This window comes from Chiloscyllium punctatum, chromosome 40, assembly GCF_047496795.1.
Source record: "Chiloscyllium punctatum isolate Juve2018m chromosome 40, sChiPun1.3, whole genome shotgun sequence".
NCBI lineage: Eukaryota > Metazoa > Chordata > Chondrichthyes > Orectolobiformes > Hemiscylliidae > Chiloscyllium > Chiloscyllium punctatum.
Genome location: NC_092778.1, coordinates 13,109,045 through 13,131,020, shown reverse-complemented (window position 1 = coordinate 13,131,020; position 21,976 = coordinate 13,109,045). Strand labels below are relative to the sequence as shown.

General features: G+C 42.1%; 1 protein-coding gene across 2 annotated transcripts in view; it reads right to left on the bottom strand.

Moving 5' to 3' along the window:
- Positions 1-8,558: 8,558 nt before the first annotated feature.
- The window catches only part of LOC140464759 (mesothelin-like protein), a 39,272-nt gene continuing 25,854 nt past the window's right edge, over positions 8,559-21,976 (bottom strand). For both annotated transcript variants that reach the window (XM_072560255.1, XM_072560254.1), the window contains exons 6-11: positions 21,376-21,522; positions 20,791-20,924; positions 18,002-18,135; positions 17,390-17,484; positions 10,813-11,011; positions 8,559-9,193 (exon numbers count right to left, since the gene is read on the bottom strand). In XM_072560255.1, coding sequence (XP_072416356.1) covers positions 9,099-9,193; positions 10,813-11,011; positions 17,390-17,484; positions 18,002-18,135; positions 20,791-20,924; positions 21,376-21,522 — 804 coding nt within the window. In that variant the 3' untranslated portion in view covers positions 8,559-9,098. The remainder of the gene's footprint in view (positions 9,194-10,812; positions 11,012-17,389; positions 17,485-18,001; positions 18,136-20,790; positions 20,925-21,375; positions 21,523-21,976) is intronic.

The following is a 21,976-nucleotide window of genomic DNA, read 5'->3' as shown; positions in this document are numbered from 1 at the left end:
TGCGTAATCATTAGGGGTCGATTTAGCTCAGTCAGCTGGGCAGATGGATTATGATATAGAGTATACACCAACAGCACACGTTCAATTCCTGTGCTGGCTGGGATTATCATGAAGGACTCTCCTTCTCAACCTTGCTCCTTACCTGAGCCAAGGTGACCCTCAGGTTAAACCATTGTCAGTGTTCTCTCTCTAATTAGTGAGCATTATTGTCCAGTAAGTATATAGCATTTTTACATAAGTCCTGCCTGCTAATGTTCGTGTGAATCACCGAGTAATATTGCAATACACACTATTGGAATGCAAACCTTATTGATGGTATTTTATATTACAAGGCAATGTCCTATTCACAAGTCAAAAAGATCACTCTCTCCCTATTTTCATCCTGTGTCCCAAATTGACAGAAATGCTTTCTTATCTTTCAGCCTGTAGTTAATCTGAAGGCCAGGAACCCTTCACAGACAGTGCTTTATCTGCTGTGGATATCCAGAGTATCCTATTTCAACACTCTGCTTTTTTCCTTCAGGCAGTGGTGTTTCTGAAATCAAACGAAATTGGCGTGTTGGAACAAGCACAGTAACATAATATTTAAGTGTGAATTCACTCCAGCCCTTATAACACTCTCCATGGGAAATAAATGTTTAACACATTCTAGCAGAGGTTAAATAAAACATGCTGAATGCAACATCAAAACATTGCCAGAAGATTTCACAACCTTAAAATGAAGATTGTATCATCCAAATGTTTTCTAAGGAGTGTAAGAATCTTTCATTAAGATTAACTCCCCAAATACCAAACCAAACTAATAGTTACACACAAAAGAATAAGTGAGGATAATTTACTTGGTAGCTGAAGAGGTTAATAACCATCCAGTATTAGAAAAGAAAGTTTGCAGGTTAGGTAAGTTGGCCATGCTAAATTGCCCAAAGTATTCAGGGATGTGTAGGTGAGGTGCAATAATCAGGGGTAATACGGGAGGAGAATGGGCCTGGGTGGGTTATCCTTTGGAGAGTCAGTGTGGACTTGCTGGGCCGAAGGACCTATATCCACACTGGAGTGATTCTATAAAGAAATAAAGTTTTGCATTGACGTAGTACCTTACACAGCAGCAGTACTGAACTGTAATGCGCTTTACAGTCAATGAAGTACTGTTGAATTGCTGTTATTGCTTGAATGTAGGGAAAGAATAAATCCCAGCGTACATACAAATAATTAATAGTATTCAGAGCTGTAATTAAACAGTAATTAAACTGCAAATTGTTTTCTGTATCTCAGTAATAATCAACATTTGCTCCCTGCTTTTAACAATTGAATGGACCAAATCTGTGGGCCTTCTGTTCCATAAGGTTCTTGCAGCAGATGGTGTTCCAGATTTATTTAAGATACTAGCCCTCAAACTCAGAGTTCTAAACTTCAGGAATTTGTGGAACGCTAACATTGAATCACAGCAGAATGACCAGCTCCCAGTTCTCCAACTGGTGAGAATGAGTTGCTCAGTTGTGTGGTCTATCCTGGTAGCAATGTCTCAAGGCAATGCTGTCAAACTCTGCCTTACATTTCACCTCGCAATAGAGAATGATCTTTCAGCAACATTTTCCCAACGCAATTTTACAATCAAAGTGCTATCAGTTCCATGACTCCAAGTAAAATAGTGATGCAAATCATTTGCAATGGTAAAGCAAAAATTAACTAACCTCCTTATTCAAAGCAACAAGATTAGTATGCAAAGTTGACCAAATCTAAGTGAGAAACAATGATCTCTATTCAATCCTCATTAATCCGAACCAACAATGCAGACTTGATATTGCCCTCATAGTCTTTCACCATTTGTTACTATTCAGTAATAACTTTCGAAAGGGAGTTGAATATATAAACAAAGGCAAAGAAATTGCAGGGTTATGCCAACACTATCTCCTGCAAGTTCCCCTCCAAGTCACTCACCGTCCTGATTTGGAAATACATCATCATTCCTTTAATGTCAGCTGGGTCAGTATCCTGGGATCCCCGTCCTACAACGCTGTAGGTGTCCTTACACCCATGGACTACGGTAACTCAAGAAGGAAGCTCACCACTGCTTTCTCCAGAGCAATGAACAATGGGCAACAAATGCTGCCCCAGCCTGTGGGGCTTACAGCTCATCAACAAAGTAGAACAATGAGTAAAGGCCTGGGAATAACTTGATGGCTCTTGCAGGGAGAATCGGAAAGTGTGGAAAAGCACAGCAGGGCAGGCAACATCTGAGGAGTAGGAGAGTCAACGTTTCAGGCATAAGCCGTTCATCAGGAGTGATGAAGGGTTTATGCTCAAGTGTTGACTCTCTGCTCCTCGGATGCTGCCTGACCTGCTGTGCTTTTTCAGCGCCACACGTTTCGACTCTGATTCACCGTGGGCGGCACGGTGGCACAGTGGTTAGCGCTGCTGCCTCACAGCGCCTGAGACCCGGGTTCAATTCCCGCCTCAGGTGACTGACTGTGTGGAGTTTGCACGTTCTCCCCGTGTCTGCGTGGGTTTCCTCCGGGTGCTCCGGTTTCCTCCCACAGTCCAAAGATGTGCAGGCCAGGTGAATTGGCCATGCTAAATTGCCCATAGTGTTAGGTAAGGGGTAAATGTAGATGTAGGGGTATGGGTGGGTTACGCTTCGGCGGGGCGGTGTGGACTTGTTGGGCCGAAGGGCCTGTTTCCACACTGTAAGTAATCTAATCTAATCTAATCTAACATCTGCAGTCCTCACTTTCTCTCAGCTCTTGCAGGGAACCTGGCAAGACAGGATGAATACTATCCTTCTGTGTTGTATTGAAGGTACAATAGTTTTGCAAGATTTTTCACAGGAGCCCAGCACAATATAGCTTTTAACGGTTTCTGAGCAGATGGTAGCATTATCAATAAGGAGGATGAAACAGTGCTTACGAATGAAGTGCTTGCCTTAATGAAGAAAGTTTGACCAGAACACAGATCGAGTTCAGGAGAAAGCGAGGCAAATAGTACTGAGACATATACGATTCCTAGGGGACTTGACAGAGTGAATGCTGACAGGATGGTTACCCTGTAGGAGAGACTAGAACGAGCAGACGCCATTTAAAGAATCAAAGGTCTTGCTTTTTAGACAGATTCAAGGAGATTTTCTTTTCTTCAATAGTCTGTGGAATACTCTTCCCCAGAAAACACTGGGGGCTTAAGTCATTGAATTTATTCAAAGATAGATTTTCGAAAGATAAGGGAGTTGGGGTAATGGAGGGAGGGAGAAAGGAATAATGGGCAGTTCGTTAGCCATGAGCTTATTAAATGGCAGTGTGGAGTCGAGGATCTAAATGACCTGCTCTTGCCCCTATGATCCTATTAGAGCGTGTCTCACATTTCATGGCAACAATTCTCTTGAAAAGTTTGTGCATTACATTTCGAAACGTTGGTTTTATAAAAGCTTCACTGTGTTGCCTTCTAGAGAAGGAAGGGATGTAAATACCAAAACACTAGAGAGAGAGAGAGAGAGAGAGCTGAAGGGTCAGTATGGGGAAGCTTTGGGCATAATGTAGCAGTTATGAGAATGAAGGGCTATTTTTGCCTATGAGTAATGTGTGTTTATAAAGGCAAACACACCACAACTGTATGTCGTACACTGAATTAAGGGAAGACAGCAACATGCTTCCTTATCTCCACTCACCTGGGAGGGTTAAAAACATCTTGTGCCATTGTTTTCTGTACAGCTTACTGTTGGATATTGATCATCGCTCCTCCTGGCCTGCTCGTCTCAGGTCTCTGTGATGCTTTGGGCCTTATTGAATTCAACCTTATTGAATTCTTTGAGAAGGTGACTACGGAGGTAGATGAGGGGAAAGCGGTAGATGTGGTATATATGGATTTTAGTAAGGCGTTTGATAAGGTCCCCCATGGTAGGCTACTGCAGAAAATACAGAGATATGGCATTGAGGGTGAGTTGGAGGTTTGGATTAGGAATTGGCTCTCTGGAAGAAGACAGAGGGTGGTAGTTGATGGCAAAGGTTCATCTTGGAGTGCCGTCACTAGCGGTGTTCCGCAAGGATCTGTTTTGGGACCATTGCTGTTTGTCATTTTTATAAATGACCTGGAGGAAGGGTTAGAAGGTTGGGTGAGCAAGTTTGCGGATGATACGAAAGTCGGAGGAGTTGTAGACAGTGAGGAAGGATATGGCAGGTTACAGCGGGATATAGAGAAGCTGCAGAGCTGGGCAGAAAGGTGGCAAATGGAGTTCAATGTAGCTAAGTGTGAAGTGATTCACTTTGGTAAGAGTAATAAAAAGATGGATTACTGGGCTAATGGTAGACTACTTGGTAGTGTGGAAGAGCAGAGGGATCTTGGTGTCCATGTACACAGATCTCTGAAAGTTGCCACCCAGGTAAATAGTGCAGTGAAGAAGGCATATGGCGTACTGGCTTTTATTGGTAGAGGAATTGAGTTCCGGAGTCCTGAGGTCATGCTGCAGTTGTATAAGACTCTGGTGCGGCCGCATCTGGAATATTGTGTGCAGTTTTGGTCGCCATACTATAGGAAGGATGTGGAGGCACTGGAACGGGTGCAGAGGAAGTTTACCAGGATGTTGCCTGGTATGGTAGGAAGATCCTATGAGGAAAGGCTGAGGCACTTGGGGTTGTTTTCATTGGAGAAAAGAAGGTTTAGGAGTGATTTGATAGAGGTGTACAAGATGATTAGGGGATTAGATAGGGTTGACAGTGAGAACCTTTTACCACGTATGGAGTCAGCTATTACAAGGGGACATAGCTTTAAATTAAGGGGGGGTAGATATAGGACTGATGTTAGGGGTGGGTTCTTCACTCAGCAAGTCGTAAGTTCATGGAATGCCCTGCCAGTAGCAGTAGTGGACTCTCCCTCTTTATGGGTATTTAAGCGGGCATTGGATAGGTATATGGAGGATAGTGGGTTAGTGTAGGTTAGGTGGGCTTTGATCGGCGCAACATCGAGGGCTGAAGGGCCTGTACTGCGCTGTATTCTTCTATGTTCTATGTTCTATGCTGCTCATTAAAGAGAGGAACCCTTCTTTATCTGATGATCTTGGAGAATTCTGAGAGCTCCACCCCACCTCCAGGAGAGGAATTCCTTCCTCCACAAATTCTGACACCTTCACATTCTTGAAATTGCCATTCCCAATGCAGCCAAAGCCAGCTCCCCCCTGCCCTCACTCCCCTCCCCCCTCCACCCCCACTCACCAGGATCTCAATCACGGAGTGTTGTCTATGGCAGGAACTCTCTGGTGTTAGAACAGTGAGGCTGAGCTGAACATTCTTGCAGAGTCAGTGCTCTGAAGTTCAAGGACATGATTGTTGATCTGAGGTCATACAATCAGAGCATCTCAGTTAATAAGTAAGACTGCAGAGATAAATTGTTCCAAAAATTGTAGTGAATTAATGTGTTTTACAATATAAATCACCAATAAACTTTTTTTGATGGATACTAGAGAACATCATCTGTACTAACATGATAGTCAGAATGATACGCAGCAATTTGATCCCACATCAGTAATCATACATGCTTTATGCTGCAGGGTTCCTTGCAGCCCAGATAAAGAGGTTACTTTTTGTGTAATTGATACAGTTAAGTTCAATTTTAGAATTTCTTTCTGGAGTCTGTGAATGACGTTTGGTGTAAATTGGTGGAATGGACCCTTTGCCTTCACTGCTACTCATCTTCCAGGTTTTAAGATAACACTGGGACATTATCATGACCGACAGGGTCAGCATTTATTGTCCATCTCTACTTTCATCTGAAACGATAACATTGAGATTTTGTCTTGAACTGCTGCATTCTGTGCACTGAACTGAACTGAACTGAATGCTTCCCTACAATGTGTCCAAGTCAGGATGGTGGATGTGTGAGAGGGAACTGGGACATGATGGAGCTCCCCAATGCTTTGGTTTCCCTTGTCCCTCTTGGCAGAGACAGACACAGGTTTGAGAGATTCTAGAAGCAATATCCATTTTTTCAGAGCAGGAGTAATGTACTTCATTTAAAGTTGATTAAGAGGGAAGTCACATATAAATGGCCATTCATGGTTGAAATAGAAAAATCTGACCCTGTCCCTGTTCCTGGCACTGTAACTTTTCTCTGCATATGGTGATGTCAGAAATAAACATTTCAAGAAGGCAGCATTTTATTTGAAAATAGATCTTTAAGAGGGAGGCTTGTAATAATATAACTTGAAGCACTCTTGGATTATTCACACCTTCAGTCAAAGATGAAGATTGACATTTGAGTTACATTGAATAGATCCCCAAATCAAATGCAGGGATCCGAATGCCTAGTTGCCCTGAGCTCATTCAAAGTGATGCAATGGACCTGAGCTCATGTGAGGAGTTACTTAAAACCAGCCACAATGCCAGCTGTCATGACAACGAAAGGTGCTAGGAGGAAACACAACAGAAAATCTTTTGAGGAAATCTCAGAGTTTCTTAGCTCACTCAATCTACCATTTTTGCTGATGCACCTTCTACAGGAATGGGAGCTGTACTCTTTTAGGTGCAGGTTGATGGAAAGTGTAGACCAGCTGACTATGCATCCCAGTCACAGAGAGACTGGAGAGACATATACAATGGTCATGAAAGAAGAGTTAGCTTCCTGTGTGAAGGAATTGGTCGCCACTTCAGCATGGACCCAGAACACAAGCCCTTAGTGACACGTTTACCTTCTAAGGAGTAGGCAAAAATGCCTGCAGGTGAACAATGATTCAGGCTCAGGATGATAAGCTTTGATGCTATGACAGAATATGTTCCAGAAAGGCAGCAAAATACAGTGGATGCTTTGACTTGTATCCCAGTGGCAAGATCAGAACAAGAGGTCTGTTGAGGATGTCAAAGCCTTCGCATTGACCATGCCTACAGGTCTGCCAGCAACAGTGCAAGGACTGAATGAATTTCGAGTTGTATAGAGATCTGATTGAGAAAGTGCCCGGGTAAGAGAGTACTGCATCAAAGGAAGACTATGCCACACAATCCTATTTTCAAAGCTGACACTACTTCATCATGGTTGATGGTTTACTCATCAAGATGATGGGGTGGTCAATACAAAAGATGACATTTAGCAGCACTTGCACCAATTGCATTTGGGCATCCCAAATGTTGTTCCAGAGGAGGGATATTCTGTTTGGTAGCCAGGTCTCTTGGAGTTACTGTATTCCCCATCAGGAGGTATAAGAACTGTTGATGTTATCTGGCTTTCCATTATGACCATGGGAATGTCCTGGGATGGACCAGTTCAAACATAGAAGTAAGATGCTCTTGGCTTTGGTGGAAAAGTTCCAAAGAAGTGTCATACTGTGCTCTAAGCATGAACTCTGCTTCTCTCTCCATAGATGCTGCCAGACCTGTTGAGTTTCTCCAGCACTTCTGGTTTGCATTTCAGACTTCCAGCATTCCCAGTACTTATTATTATGTTACATTGGATAATGGGCTAATTCTTTAATCATTTAACATGCTCATCGCATACACTGTACATCATCACACAAACAGATGCAACATCATATGATTTGGTCTCTTGTACAACCTTGTGGGAGATCACAGCATACAGAACAGCAAGGCGCATTCCAAAAAAGCTCTGCTTTCCAATAAAGCAGTTTCCTCTGCTTCTGCAGTCTGAATAATATTTTGCATTTGTTGAACGATGCCAAGAATATTAGAAATGGCAGATATTGAGGGATTGTCTGAAATGACAAGCAGACCAGAGAGCCAATTTCTTGGTTGCCTTGCTGGAGGTCTTCCTGCAGAAGGTGGATAGGAGGAGAGAGAGATTCTCTTCCCTCATGGGGCAATGAAACCCTGCAGGGACACACTGTGGAGGAAGAAGGAACAAGTGGATTCAGTGCTACAAGAAGCTCAGTGGTTTCACCAGAGCAGACAAGAGTAGTGAATGCATGCTGTATGTATGCTTGAAAATACTCAAAAACTGCCTTTTGATCAGCCAATGGTATCCGAGGCTGAGGGCAGAGAATGACTGAGCATCATGCTGTCTGGCAGGCGCAGTTATCACCTCAGAAATGTCCACTCTATAAATCTTGATGGGCAGTGGGCAAGGTGGAACCTGCACACAGTGAGTTACTGGGAACAAGTGGGCTCAGGTCAGGCCCAGGGAGAGGGCATTATGTTGATTCTTGCTCCCCCCATAGACTGTCATAACAGGTTAGGTGGCAGCTTGAATAGGATGGAGTATAGGGAAAGACTGATGGACATTTATATAGAGATACATAGTGTGTAGTCAGGATGGCCAGTGGCCCTAATTGTCACCTTCAAGGAAGTAATCTGGTTCTAATCTGGCACAGGGCTTTGCACAGAACGTGGCGCTACGTGTACTCTGGTTAAGCAACAGCATCTCTTCACAATCAAAGGTATTTATAATGTTCTGTAAAGAGTCAAGGAAAATATTTTGCATATTATTATGCATCCATTCCATAAGGAGTCCACCAAACAGGAATGACAAACATGGTTTAGAGTTATTTTAATGACAAAGTGAAAAGCCAAGATATGACACAATTGGTTCTTCAGTCACTTTTATTCAATGTTTATAATGAGATTATGCTATTTTTACATACACATTTGTGTTTTCACTACAAACACCATGCAAAGGAAAGAAGCCCAGATCCCACCCCACGACTCTAAAGAGAGAAAAGAAGATCTTACGTAAATACTGACCAAGTTTTAATGATAAGCAATACATTGTAGGGGGAATGGCAGTGACAGGGGTTAGCCTGGTAGGCCTCAGGCCCTGGCTGGACCTTGCTTGAAATTTTACTGACGGACCATATAAACAAATAAGATGCAAGCTGAGAATTTCCCTAGAGCTCATCCCAAAATGGTGTTCCCACACCACTTCGGCAAGATTATAGCTGCAGATCAAGAGCACATCTGAGGAAGTTCACTATATTTCCAGTGACAACCCAAAGCTGTTACCTGTATTTGTACCCACCATGGATTTGTCTAGAAATTGTCAAAGCTAGCCCAGAGTGGGTTGTTACAAACAGAATCCACCTTGTATGCATATCCCTCTCTAGATTCTTGACGCCAGAAGTTCTGGTATTTTCCATTTAACATGCCAGACAGCATAGGCAGGCTGAATCCCAGTTATCATACATACTGCAATATGATTCCCATCACAGCAATGTAAGTGGAAGACAAAAGATTGTTGTTCTTGACTGAAGCTAAATTATTTAGTGCATAATCTGAAATAAAGAAGCACATTGTAAATAGTTATGCTGTGCAACTGTTTTCAAGACTTTCTTTTAGTGTAAAATATCATCTTTCCAAAATATCACTTGACACTGAAGAACAGGGGGTTCACTCTTCAAACTGAATTTCTTTTACATTCTGTATTCCAGTTGTGTAAAATGATGGGTTGTTAATTTTTTCCTATGCGCATTTCAATGTAATTATTTATAAATGGAAGTTTTTGTGACTATGACAATACTCACCACCTTAGTAGTTCTGAGCATTGAAAGGAGTAAATATTTGTATCCTTAGGGACAGCACAGTTGTCAGATAAAATATTTGTATCCTGCTCCCATGATGGTATCAATCAAACCTGATTGTACCTACTGTTCTCCTCAGTGTGGAGAATGACTTATGTAAAAAAAAACTTGCATTCTGTTATAAAGATGTGAAATGTTAATTTGCAGTTTTATGAGCTGCTCATAAACCTTTTTAAAGGAACACACCTTTATGATAAATAAATGATGGACACCTTTTGAAGCATCTGTTAATTCACATTCTACCCTAGGGAGACACAAAAACTGTAGACTTGCATTAATCTTTCAGAATTCACACAGTTTTGAACTTCTGTTGGCCAAGACAGAGAGTGGTTCATGTTTGTCACTGCTTTGTGGTATGTGTGGGTTGGATTTCAGCTTACAGTTCACTGTTGATTCTGCAGTAGAGCAGCCACTTTGGACCCTCTCTCGCATCAACATTTCATCTACGTTCTGCACCCCCTTTTCCTGAGTAAAGTGTCTACAGCGGGCAAAGACTTTCTGCTAATAGCTGTCAAATTTTCTAGAACGGTGAGTGAGAAACTCAACACCATGCAGGACAAAACAGCCTACTTGACTGGCAAATAATCACCACCTTTTAAATTTGCTCCATTTGCCTCTGATGCACAATGCCAAAATGCATCAACAGACACAGCTTCCAAACCTGTCACATTTATTACTAAGGAGACAAGGGCAGCAGAGACACTTGGGTGTACCACCAGTTGCAAATTCCTCTCCAAGATATACACCTTCCTGACTTTGAGTGATATTGTCTTTCATTCTCACTGGCGCTGGGTCAAAATCCTGCAACTTGCCCCCCGATAGCACTGTGGGTGCCTCTACATGCCATGGACTACAACAGTTCAAGGTAAAGGAAGTTAGTGATGGGCAATAAGTACTGATATGGGCAGTGATGCCCACATCACTGCAACAAAACCGAAACATCTGGACTCAACTAATGAACCCTTAATGATTCTATTTATGATTACTATTTCTCACTTGGCCAAATTTCACAGCTGATACTCTGCAAAATTGTGTTTCCATTTTGCATGGGGACTAAGTGTGTTTCTGCCTTGCTGGGAGGTGGTGTGTAATTGTACATTTTTAATATGTTTATAATATATCTCTAGAATGGGTTTCAATAATAAAACTAACCCTTTACAGTTTAACGCAAGAATTTCTACCCAATTTAATTACCACAAGCAGTCAAATACAGGCAGAATTGGCAATCCAGCACTCTTTTCTAAAATATTCCAAAACTCATTGTGGTCAATCAAGGAGTGGGAGCAGAGGAAAACCTGTCCATCCCTCCTCACCTGGTATCAGCAAATCCTGAAAGGGAAAGGTTCCCAGTTCTGCTGAAGATTCTCCTTTTCGAAGTCCAATGTCCAGACTCATAACCTCAGCCGCTGTGTGTGAGTCAACCCAATGCTGCACTATTTCTTGGCTTTCATTTTCTTTCAGATAATTAAGGTTTCTACCAAGAAGCCCACGCAGTCTCTGAGCAGAGAGTTTCTGAAAGAGATCGGCAATCATGTAAGATGATCGGTGTCCCATGCGCTTACTTTAATACCGCCCCCTCTAAGCTGAGACCAACCACATCTGAAGTCACAGTGTATCATGTGCTCATAAGTTGATTTACCCAAACTACCTTCTTTCAAAAAATATTATAAAATGCCTGCACTATCATTTGCAATTGCAAGTTATCCAAAATCCATGATCTATAAAGAAAATGATCTCTCACGAACAAAACTGTTTGCTCTGATGAAGAATCATCCAGACTTGAAACATCAGCTTGCTCTCTCTTACTACAGATGCTGCCTGACCTGCTGTGATTTCCAGCATTATTCATTTTCGGAACAAAAGCTGTTTGTTCACCCCTATTTGTACATCTTTGGCTATCTCTGGTCATGCATTGCATGCGTCATCTTTGAAGCATCCAAGTCTTCTAATGGTATAAGTGCAAATTATCATTGTTTGTGCATCTGTTTTAGTTTATTCCTGAGGTGGTGTTCCTTCGCCAGCAAATGTCATTGCAGGTGTTACAGCAGTGGTGCTGCTGCTGAGCCATTTACTGATGATAGACTCTGTAGCTTGTGCAGTTAGTACCATCATTCCTTTCTCATCAGCCGTTAGACATTGCAGCTTCTCTAGTTAAATAACGATGTTTGTGGTGATGTCAGTTTAGCTGCTTATTCTCATTTCACTGTATACGATCAAAGTGACAGTATCTCTACATCAGTCTCAAAGTGCCCAGTCAATTGAATTTTGTTGAGAGTGTTGAATATTTTCACTCTAATCAGATCAATAATTCTGGAAATGAGTTGGCAACTTTGTCAAAGCAAAATTTGGCTTTCACTTTATCTTTGTGACTCACTACTGTGACTATTCTTGTCTTCTTTTTGTACCACTGGGAAAGGTAGTTTGTCTACAACAGGACATTAGTCATTGGACTAGTCTACTTTCCATGGCTTTGGTAGGTACATTTGTCCACATCCAATGATGGGCACAGTGTTTACAATTGCCGTCTACTCTAGAAATATAATTGGCTGGTCCACATGAATATTCTTCTGGAGCAGGGAAAATACCAAATGGCATATCTAATTATCTGTGCCACCCCAATGGTAACTAGAATTTGGTTTCATCAGTTTCATTTGCCAGTATCCATCCTCTCTATTCAAGGCAATAAAACCTACACCTTGGCTTACTGGGGGTAAAATATCTTCAATATTTGTGATCGGCTGGTGAAATATTTTCAGTTGAAATCATCTGGATTAACTCATGCTCTCAGTTTTCCTTGTTCTAGTCTGTGTTATCGTGCTGCTAATCCAGTCTGCAGGCATTACCACTTCCTTGATTTCTCTCTTCTTCTCCAGCTTCTCTATCTTGATTTAAGGCTGGATTTAAAGGCCGCTGGAGTTCTTCTAAGCATAAGCTCAGTAGGTCTCACTCTCTCATCTACTTTGAGATGAAAATCACCAGGAAGGCCTGTAAAAACAGCTTCCTGAGCAGCCTGCTGCACGGTGAAACAATACTCACCACCTTAGTAGTTCTGAGCTTTGAAAGGAGTAAATATTTGTATCCTTAGGGACAGCACAGTTGTCAGATAAAATACTTGTATCCTGCTCCCATGATGGTATCAATCAAACCTGATTGTACCTACTGTTCTCCTCAGTGTGGAGAATGACTTAGGTAAAAAAAAACTTGCATTCTGTTATAAAGATGTGAAATGATATATATATTCTGATCCTTGAAGTTCTGGTAACATCACTGAGCTCCTTCAATGTTCCCGATATTGTCCTCTTTACAATGGGAAAACCAAACATGGAATGCTTCCCGTCACCTGTCATCTCTGCCTTGTCCTAATTTTCTCACCTTGGCCTGCTACAGTCTTCCAAGGAAGCTTAAAGCAAGTTCGACACACACACACACACACACACACACACACTTAGATCATAAGCTCTGACCCCATTTGGATTTATATTTTTGCCCCTGGTTTGATTTCTTCTTGTCTTCTTCCTATTCCCTTTACCTTTCAGTTGGAGAGCAATAGTCCGGCCACCAACACCTCATCTAGGCATGTGTTTAGTTTTGTTACTTGTCCCATTACTACCAATGAAATGTTTCTTAATTATTGGAGCCTGTCCTCCACAGGTCACAGATCTTCCCCTACTAACACTCCCTCCCTTCACTTGCTTAAAACCTACTCATTGAGTCAAACAGCATGGAAACAGACCCTTCAGCCCAAGCAGCCCATGCTGACCATACTCCCAAACTAAACTAGCCCCATCTGCCTGCCCTTGATGCATATCTCTCCAAAACATTTCTTCTTCATATACATGTCCAAATATCTTTTCAACATTGTAACTTTACCCACATTCACCATTTTCTTTGGAACTTCATTCCACACACAAACCTCCCTTTGTGTAAAAACAAAAATCACCTCTCATGTCTTTTATAAACCTCTCTCCTCTCACCTTAAAGACAGGGCCCCTGGTCTTGAAATCCCTGACCCTAGAGAAAAGACACCTTATCTAGACCCCTCAGATTTTACAAACCTCCGTAAGGTCACCTCTCAACCTCCTACACTCTAGTGAAAAGAGTCCCAGCCTATCTAGCCTGTCCTTATAACTCAAACCTTCCATTACTGGCAACATCCTGGTAACTCTTTTCTGAACCCAATTCCTTTTCACAGATCTGATGGAAGAATCACTACCTCTATTTCTCTCGAAATAGATCTGCCAGATCTGGTTCCAGCATTTCCTGATTTCCTTTGTGGTTCATTCCTAACTCTCTTCCAAAGTGATTTGTACTTCACAATGTTAAATCACTGGCAAAGAAGTACAAGGAAAGGTCCATCCCCTCCTTTCTTAGGACAGCTAGAAATTAGCAATGTTAATGCAAGATTAGCATTTAAAAAGGATGATCAGCACTTGTAACTCTCTCATGATAGGAAATGATGGTGTTTCTTTGTGGAAGTATGGTCAATATGAAGGAACATCCCAAACTAAACTTAACTGAGTTGTTTTATGAAGAACTTTCCAAAGCATTGAAAATTAACGTGAACGGATAATGAGAAAGCTAATGATACAGTTCCATTGTGTAAAATTTGGCTGATGATCTTTCCGCCTTAAAATAAGGCGGTGATTTTCCCCTGGAACTTCAGATGCTGAAGAATCTCCGATGTGGCCTCATGCTGAAATGTTGCACTGAACACAAACTGCCAACTGGCTGAAGGGCTTGAAATGTGCAATTAGAACGACCACCCCGAGGATTGATGGGTCTTTGTCACTTTGACGATGAGAAGACCTGATCTAATTTCCTCTCCGAGCAAGAAGCAGCTCGCTGGGAATAAACAACTGCAATAATTTATACAAGGCCTTTAATGTGTTAAAATAAATCCAGATGCTTCACAGGAGTGTAATAACAAGAGACAGAAGGATCTTGGCATCCTTGTACGTCAAATGATAGCATGATAGCACATCTACTAAATGGAAGGCAAGTGGAGGATTGGAGTGCAAAAGTAGGAACATTCTTGTACAGGGCACTGGTGAGCCCCGGGTACAGTTTTGGGCTCCTTACATTAGGAGTATTGGAAGTGGTTCAGAGGGTTCACTAGGCTGATTCCTAAGTCAAAGCGGTGTATGAGATAAGGCTAGAAGGTTGGGCCTGTGTTCACCAGAGTTTAAAACAATACGAGATGATCTTACTGAAACGTTTCAGTTCAGAAGGGTTTCAACAAAGTAGTTGTTTCCCATGAGAATCGAGAACTAGGTGGAAAGGTTTCAAAAATAAGGGGTGTCTAATTAAGATTGAGATGAGGAGGAATTCTTTCTCTGAGAGGCAGTTCGCCTTTAGAATTCTCTTTCAAAAGCTAAAGTGAAGGCAGAGTGATTGCAAGTACTGAAGGTGTGATCTACAAGACAGTTATGAGTAATGGGAACTGGGAGGCAACTGGAGTTAAGGCCAGCTGTGATTCTATCGAGTAGCAGAGCAGATTTGACGAACTGAATGGCCAATTCCTATTTCTTTTCTAATGATCTTATAATTATGATCTAATGCCCAACAGAGATGAGAAGGCCAGATTGCCAAAAGCCTGGCTTAAGGAGCTACTTAATGGAGGAGATGGACAAATTTAGAGAGAGAGAGCTACAGAGCTTATTCTTACTGAAGAGGATTTCAAGCACTAACTAAAGCTTTGAATCGCCTTTTACTTTCCAATCACTGCTAAAGTTTAAAGCAGGATTTTGAAACGTGTTGGGAAGACTTTCTGGGCCAATTATTCAAGGTGTCAGCAACACTATCCACAAGTGTTTTGGGAATTCTCTGAGGTCATCATCCTGATAAAGGGGAGCACCGTAATACTCCACCTTGCAGCTTCATTATGGCAGGTACCAGACGATATCGAGGGAGTGGCTGTTCATCAGCACTTACTGCCTGTATTGTGTATGAGGAATGGCAGTAGGTGAGGCCAGGGAGAGCAGCTTGTGGTGCTGCAGGACACTAGGCATAACTGTGATCCTTTACCGGCAAAGAACAACCTTTCTCCATTAGGACCTCCTTGCCCAGGTCCTTCAGTACCACATCTGAAACCCTGGGCACTGCCTCATTTGGTTCCTATGGCAACTGACATGTGCCAGTGTGGTAGCCAGCATGCTCTAGCCCTTCATTTGAACATGATTTTGTGATGCTGCTGCTCCTATAACAAGGTTATGTTGTCCTTGGATTTTCTTTCAAAAGGGGTTGTAAAAGGCAGAGGTTCCGATTTGTCTGGCATTAGGCTACTTTGATGATGGCCAACAGATACTGCCTAAGGCAACAATCAGGGAAAAGAGCATTTAGGTTTTTTAAAATACTTGTACAATGAAAGGGGAGTGGCCAGCTCTCCCAGTTCAAGGATTTTTCTAGTTTGGTTTAGATTTTAGCTGGGTACCCCGAGAAGCTGCTAGGGGAAAAAAAGGTTCCATGTCTTAGCCAATGATCGCTGGCTGATCCTCTCTGCAATCTTTCTCTCCTGTAAGAACCTGTGTTTGAATTTACCTTTTTTTTTAACCAAGGGGTGTGTTTATGGAGTGCCGTCAGAAATCAGAACAGCTCTTTGTTAAGCTGCGGGGGATATGATCTTGGTCGGATTTTCAAAGAACTGCTATTCTAAATTCTGCTATCTTTCTCTTGTGTTTCATTTGGTAGTCTGCAAATAAATTCTGGTTTGTTTAAAACTGAGTAGTTTGACCCACTCGGCTGCATCACTCCTGGAATATCCACCTTACATCTGCTTACAACAACGAGAAAAGGTGGGGTCAGGGCTACCTTCTTGAAATGCTTTGAGGGGGTCTGGCCTGGTCCATACATACTTTACATTGCCGTATAGAATTTCATTTTGAGTGTGTGTACAAGTCGCTATTTTAGTATGTGAGGGAAAGATCCGATTATAGTAATCAGCAATTCAGGCCAACATTCTGAGTGAAAACTGGGCAGTCAAGCAGCAGCTCAACACCATTTACTGTTTGTTTTCATTCTTGCACAAAAATATCTCTCTTTGTACATAAAGCACCCACTGCTCCCAGGAATCAATACTTAAAATAATTGTTTGATACATTTATTTTGCAGCCACAATAAAACCCTTATGATGTGGCATTTAGCATTTAAATGTTTAATACTGGCTCTCGGAATGCAAAAGTGATTCACTCTAGGAGCTGATAGTGGTCTCATTTGGAGAGGTAGGTGCTGCAGAGGTACATCAGAGGCTATGTGGGCACTTCCACCTGCAAGAGCTCTCAGAAGCAGGTAGTTAAAGTTAAAGTTATTCCGGGCAAATAATTCTCCTGAATCAGAGGGGCAATCCTTCTAATGGCATCAGCTGGGCTGTGGGTATGGTTTTTCCTGCCGGTAGTCTCTTCTCTAGATCTACTAGAGAAGATCTTCCATCTCCAATGGTTTCTTCTGCCGTCAGCAAGGAGACTATTTCCACAGAGATGATGGACTCCGCAAGTGGGATGGGCACTCTGTTCTTGACAAAGTGCTGGTGTGTCACCAAATCAGACCCGATTTCATCCATAATCGACTTAATTGGCAGCCCAGGGGCTCCATGATTTGGGCAGTCGATTGTGGGCTCTGTCCACCCAGGGGAAACAGCTCTGGGCAGCTGGAAAGCCTCAGGGAGCCGACCCAGTTAACCACTTCCTCATCTCTCTGTCGCCTCCGACTCCACCATTACGGGAGCTGGAAAGATCAGCTCGAAACATTGAGAGAAGAATTTGGGTTTCAGCTCTCGGAAACTAGACTGGAGGTTTCATTATTTTGCCGCATTTAATAATCTATAAGAAAAGTGCTTCAAATAAAAATGCAGACCCAACAGCTCAGGACAAATTCAAATTTTCCATTGGTACCTACTTCTACTTCAGCTGGATTGAGTCTCACGAATGTTTCATAGTCCATGTTGATCCTGCTGATAGCTAAAATCCGCAGGTCAGCTGCTGTAGCACCGCCTTCAGGACAATAGAAAGACTGTTACTTCAGTGTGGCTATGCATTTGTGTTAATATGTGTGAGTATGTGTCAGAATGTGTATGTGCGAATGTGTGCGCGTGCATTTGCCTGAAATGTGTGTATGTGTGATTGCTCATGTACACGTGTGTGGAAGTGTGGTGCCAATGTGTGAATGTAAGTGTGTGCATGGGAATATATTTGTGTGCATGTTTACATGTGAGTGTGTGTATGTGAATGGTGTGTGAATGTGTCTATAGATGTGTGTTTGCATACATATCTGTTAAAGTCTGTGTGTATGTGAATGTTTGTCAGTACATGCAGCATGTGTCTCTGAAGGTGAATGTGAGTGTCTGATCATGAATACATGTTAATTAAAAACCACTATAAAAAATTCAGAAAGAAGAGCAGAAATATTGCAGTTATTAAATATTGTGAATGTTGTTAAATATTTCAACTTTAACAATATCCTCAAAAAGTAATCTAGACACTAAATTTGTCAGATTGTAATATTACTTACCAAGGTACGGTTTCATCATGTTATAATAGGTTTGCCGGTTAGCAGTGTGATGCTGGAATGCATGTTTAGCAATCCCAAAAATTATTCCTTTCTTTGCCTGAGAACATGCAGAAATATCAATTGGCTTCACTTTCCTGTGACAGAATGGTTAGGACATTATGTTAAAACCCTTTTTCAGAATGATGGTACTGTGTATTTTGACTAAACCAATCATATTCCCTTAGTTCAAAATGAGGAGCTATGTCCTTCTCATTTTACAGAGAATCTCATTAGTCCATGTCTTGCCTTGGGTCAGTAGTAACAGTCTAACCTTTAAGCTGGTTGCTTGAACACACCATGTAGACTTCACGGGGGGGCACCGTGCTTTTGAAGAAACCAGAGAAACAGGGCTTCGACTGCAGATTTGATTCACTAACCATTTAACACAATGGTTAGCGAATGGGCACAGTGGGAACCAGGGCTCACCAATCGATAGGCAAGTTAATCAGAGTTTACGACAGTGTTTTCCAAACATTTTCAAACCATGGTCCCATTCTTGAGCCTTGAAAACTGTTCTGACCCCTCATTGAGATTTGAGAGAATGGTGAATGTGGAGAGCTGGTACAGATCTGTGAGAATGGAGATAGAAGGACCCCAATGGGTGCAGGATAGAGATCTGTGAGAGCTGGGGCACTGGGTTGTCCTGAGAATGGCTGCCTTTTAGAGCTGAACTCGGTCAGACACCCACAGCAGCCATTGTTACCATGGAGCTTGTGACCCCAGATGGGGTCGGCGCCCTCATTTTGGTTTAAAATGTTGATATGTATCTTATTAATGAGGTGATGGAGGGGGATGTTCGTTTCCAAGATAGGTACAAAGACTATAAATCTCCATCAACAAAACGAAGGAGCTGGTCACTGACTTCAGGAAGTGGAGTGGAGGGCACACCTCTGTCTGTATCAATGGTGCTGGGGTGGTGATGGTCAAGAGCATCACGTTCCTGGGAGTGGTGATCACCAACAATCTGTCCTTGTCCATGTCGACACAACATGTCAAGAAAGCACAACAATGCCTTTACTTCCTCAGAAGGGTTAGGAAATTCAGCATGTCTGAAAGGACTCTTGCCAATTTTTATAGATACACCATAAAAAGCATCCTCTCTGGATGCTTCACAGTGTGGTTTGGCAACTAGTCTTCCTAAGACCGCAAGAAAATACAGAGAGTTGTGAGTACAGTCCAGTCCATCGCACAAACCAGCCTTCCATCCATTGACACCATCTACACTTCCCACTGCCTTGGGTAAGCAATGAACAAAATCAAAGACCCCTCCCACCCTGGTTATACGCTCTTCCACCCTTTTCCATTAGGCAGAAGATATCCAAGTTTGAACATATGTAGCAACAGATTCAATAACAATTATTTGCTTACATATGAGTTGGAGACAACAATGTGCAGACCATAAAAAGAGATTAGAAACAAAACCATCACACAGCAATGGCAAGGGGCATACTTGTCTCTGCGTCACAAGGTTGTAGGTGTCAGTCTTACACTGGGGGAACTGAATACAAAATGCTGGTGACACTTCTGTGCAGCACTGAGGGAGGACTGTATTGTCAGATGTGCCAACTTTAAGAGATGTTAAATGAAGATCCTGTCTGATAGACTTTTCACACAGAGGGTAGAGCATGCATGGAATGAACTGGCAGGGGAATTGGTAGAAGTGGGTATAATTCCAACATTTAGAAGACATTTGGACAGGTATGTGAACAGGAAAGCTTTAGAGGGATATGGACCAAATGCAGGTAAATGACACTAGTTAAGTTTGGGATATCTCGTCAACATGGATGCGTTGGACTGACTGGCCTGTTTCCGTGCTGTATGACTCTATATAAACAATTCCATAGCACTATTCCAGGAACAATAGAGACATTCTCCCTGGCCAATATTAACTCCTTGATCAACATCACTAAAACTTATTACCTGGTGATTTTCTCTGTTTCGTGTGGAAACTTGCTGTGCAGAAATTGCCTATTGTATTTGTCAATAACATCAACACTTTAGGATATGCTGAGGTTGTGATCTGTAAAGGTAAGTGCTTTTCTTAGAAACATTTATGATAATCCTACCCATTACGGAAGTGTTTAATTTGACCCCCTGAACAAGGAGCCACTTGCTCACATGAGATGCTCCTTTGCTGTTAATTGCTATCATAGTTGCTACTGTAATGTTTTACCTGACACTTTCTGGAATCCTCAAGTTTAACGCTGCCCAGGCTCGAAGGCAAGTTGTGGTAAAAGTCAACATTTGTTGTTGTGCATGCTTCCAGCTCTTTATCAGATGCTTTTGTGTATTTTTACTGGACAGGCTGAACTGGCAAAGAAGTGATAGGTGAGGAGCCATCAACGACCATAGACGCCTCTCTCTACTAAAGAGAGTCAATCAGTTAGGTCTGGATGGAGGGAAACCAGTCCACAAGTGTGGGATAAGGGGAGGAGGCAGAACCCCTTGAACTACCACAACCAGTAAGGGGTTTGAACCCATGCAGTCGGCTTTATTTTGCACCAAACTCCACTCATCGAGCCAGCTGAGCTACAAAGAAAAGTGCTAATGTTTAACCTGAAGAATACAGGCTTCAGTGCCACGTCTCAAGGATGGTATGTCAGTGTACTGTTAAAAGATACTCAATATACCATCACTGTCTCAGAACGTGTACCTGAGGGTGTAAAGATGCCAGACTCCAGCTTAGTTGGAGGCAAAGCCTACATCAGAGATGTGCTAAAATGATACATCTCAGAGAATGCAACACTCACCTGAGCTCAGTGCGAGAAATGGTTTCTAGTTTCTCTTCACTGGCTGTACACAGCATTGGGCCATCAATTACATTTAATGCAGTCGCATCTAATACCCCAAGTTCTTTCAGATAGTGTGACTGCAATGCGATAGTCTGAAACCAGAAAGATATTTCAAATTAGAGATTGGTTCAGACTCAAAGCGATTTGCAAATGAAACAGAGGCAATTGGGAGGCAATGTTTCTCACACAACGAGCTGTCGAGATTTGGAGTATGCTGCCTCATTGCAGCAATGATTACAGATTGAGTAGCAATCTTCATCAGGGATTCAGACCAATATTCACAGGAGAAAGAATTTAAGGATAGGAGTATGCAGGAGGTGGGAGGAGAGCAACTTCAAAATAAAACAATCTGAGTCTCAATGGGCTGGATTGTACAGTTCTAGGATAGTAGAATTTTATTACTGATGAACAAAAGTTATATGGATCTGCTGTGATCTAACGGAATGATTCAATTGGCTGAAGGGGCTGAAGGGTCTATTCCTATGACACAGGAATTATTATACCATTTAAGTGAGAGTTTGTAAACCCAGTGCAGCTCCTTACCATTGCGGCACTTCCAGTGTTCTGTACTGCTTCTGCAAGTACATCAGGATCTGTTATGTTCCACTGGCTGATATCATCAATGGTGTACACGGTAAGGATTATTCCCAACTTCTTAATCTCTTCTTGAGGAAGTCCTCTGGGGTATATCTGTGTTGGAATATTTAAGCATAAATTGATAGCAAGGCACGTTTCAAGACAAAGGGAAACCCAACAGGTCAGGTGGAGAGAGAAGCAGAGTTAGCATTTTGAGTCCAATATGACTCTTCTTCTGCTCTGTGATGGAAAGCTGAATAATTGCTGGCACAATGTAGGAGATTTCTTAAAAACATACTTCATGGCATGTATGTGTTGTAGACTAGACCAGTATTTTTGTACATTTCTAATTGCCCAGTGGGCAGTAAAGAGTCTTCAATATTGCATTGTGTTTGAAATCACATGTAGATCCGCTAAGGATGGCAGATTTTGTTCCTGAAAAGACATTAGTGAAGAGACATTCATATTATTACAACAAGTGACTGTGGTCATATAGGTGCCATTAGGCCAGCTTTTTCATCCAAGCTGCTGTGATAAGATTGGAATCAATGTCCTCAGAACATTAGTC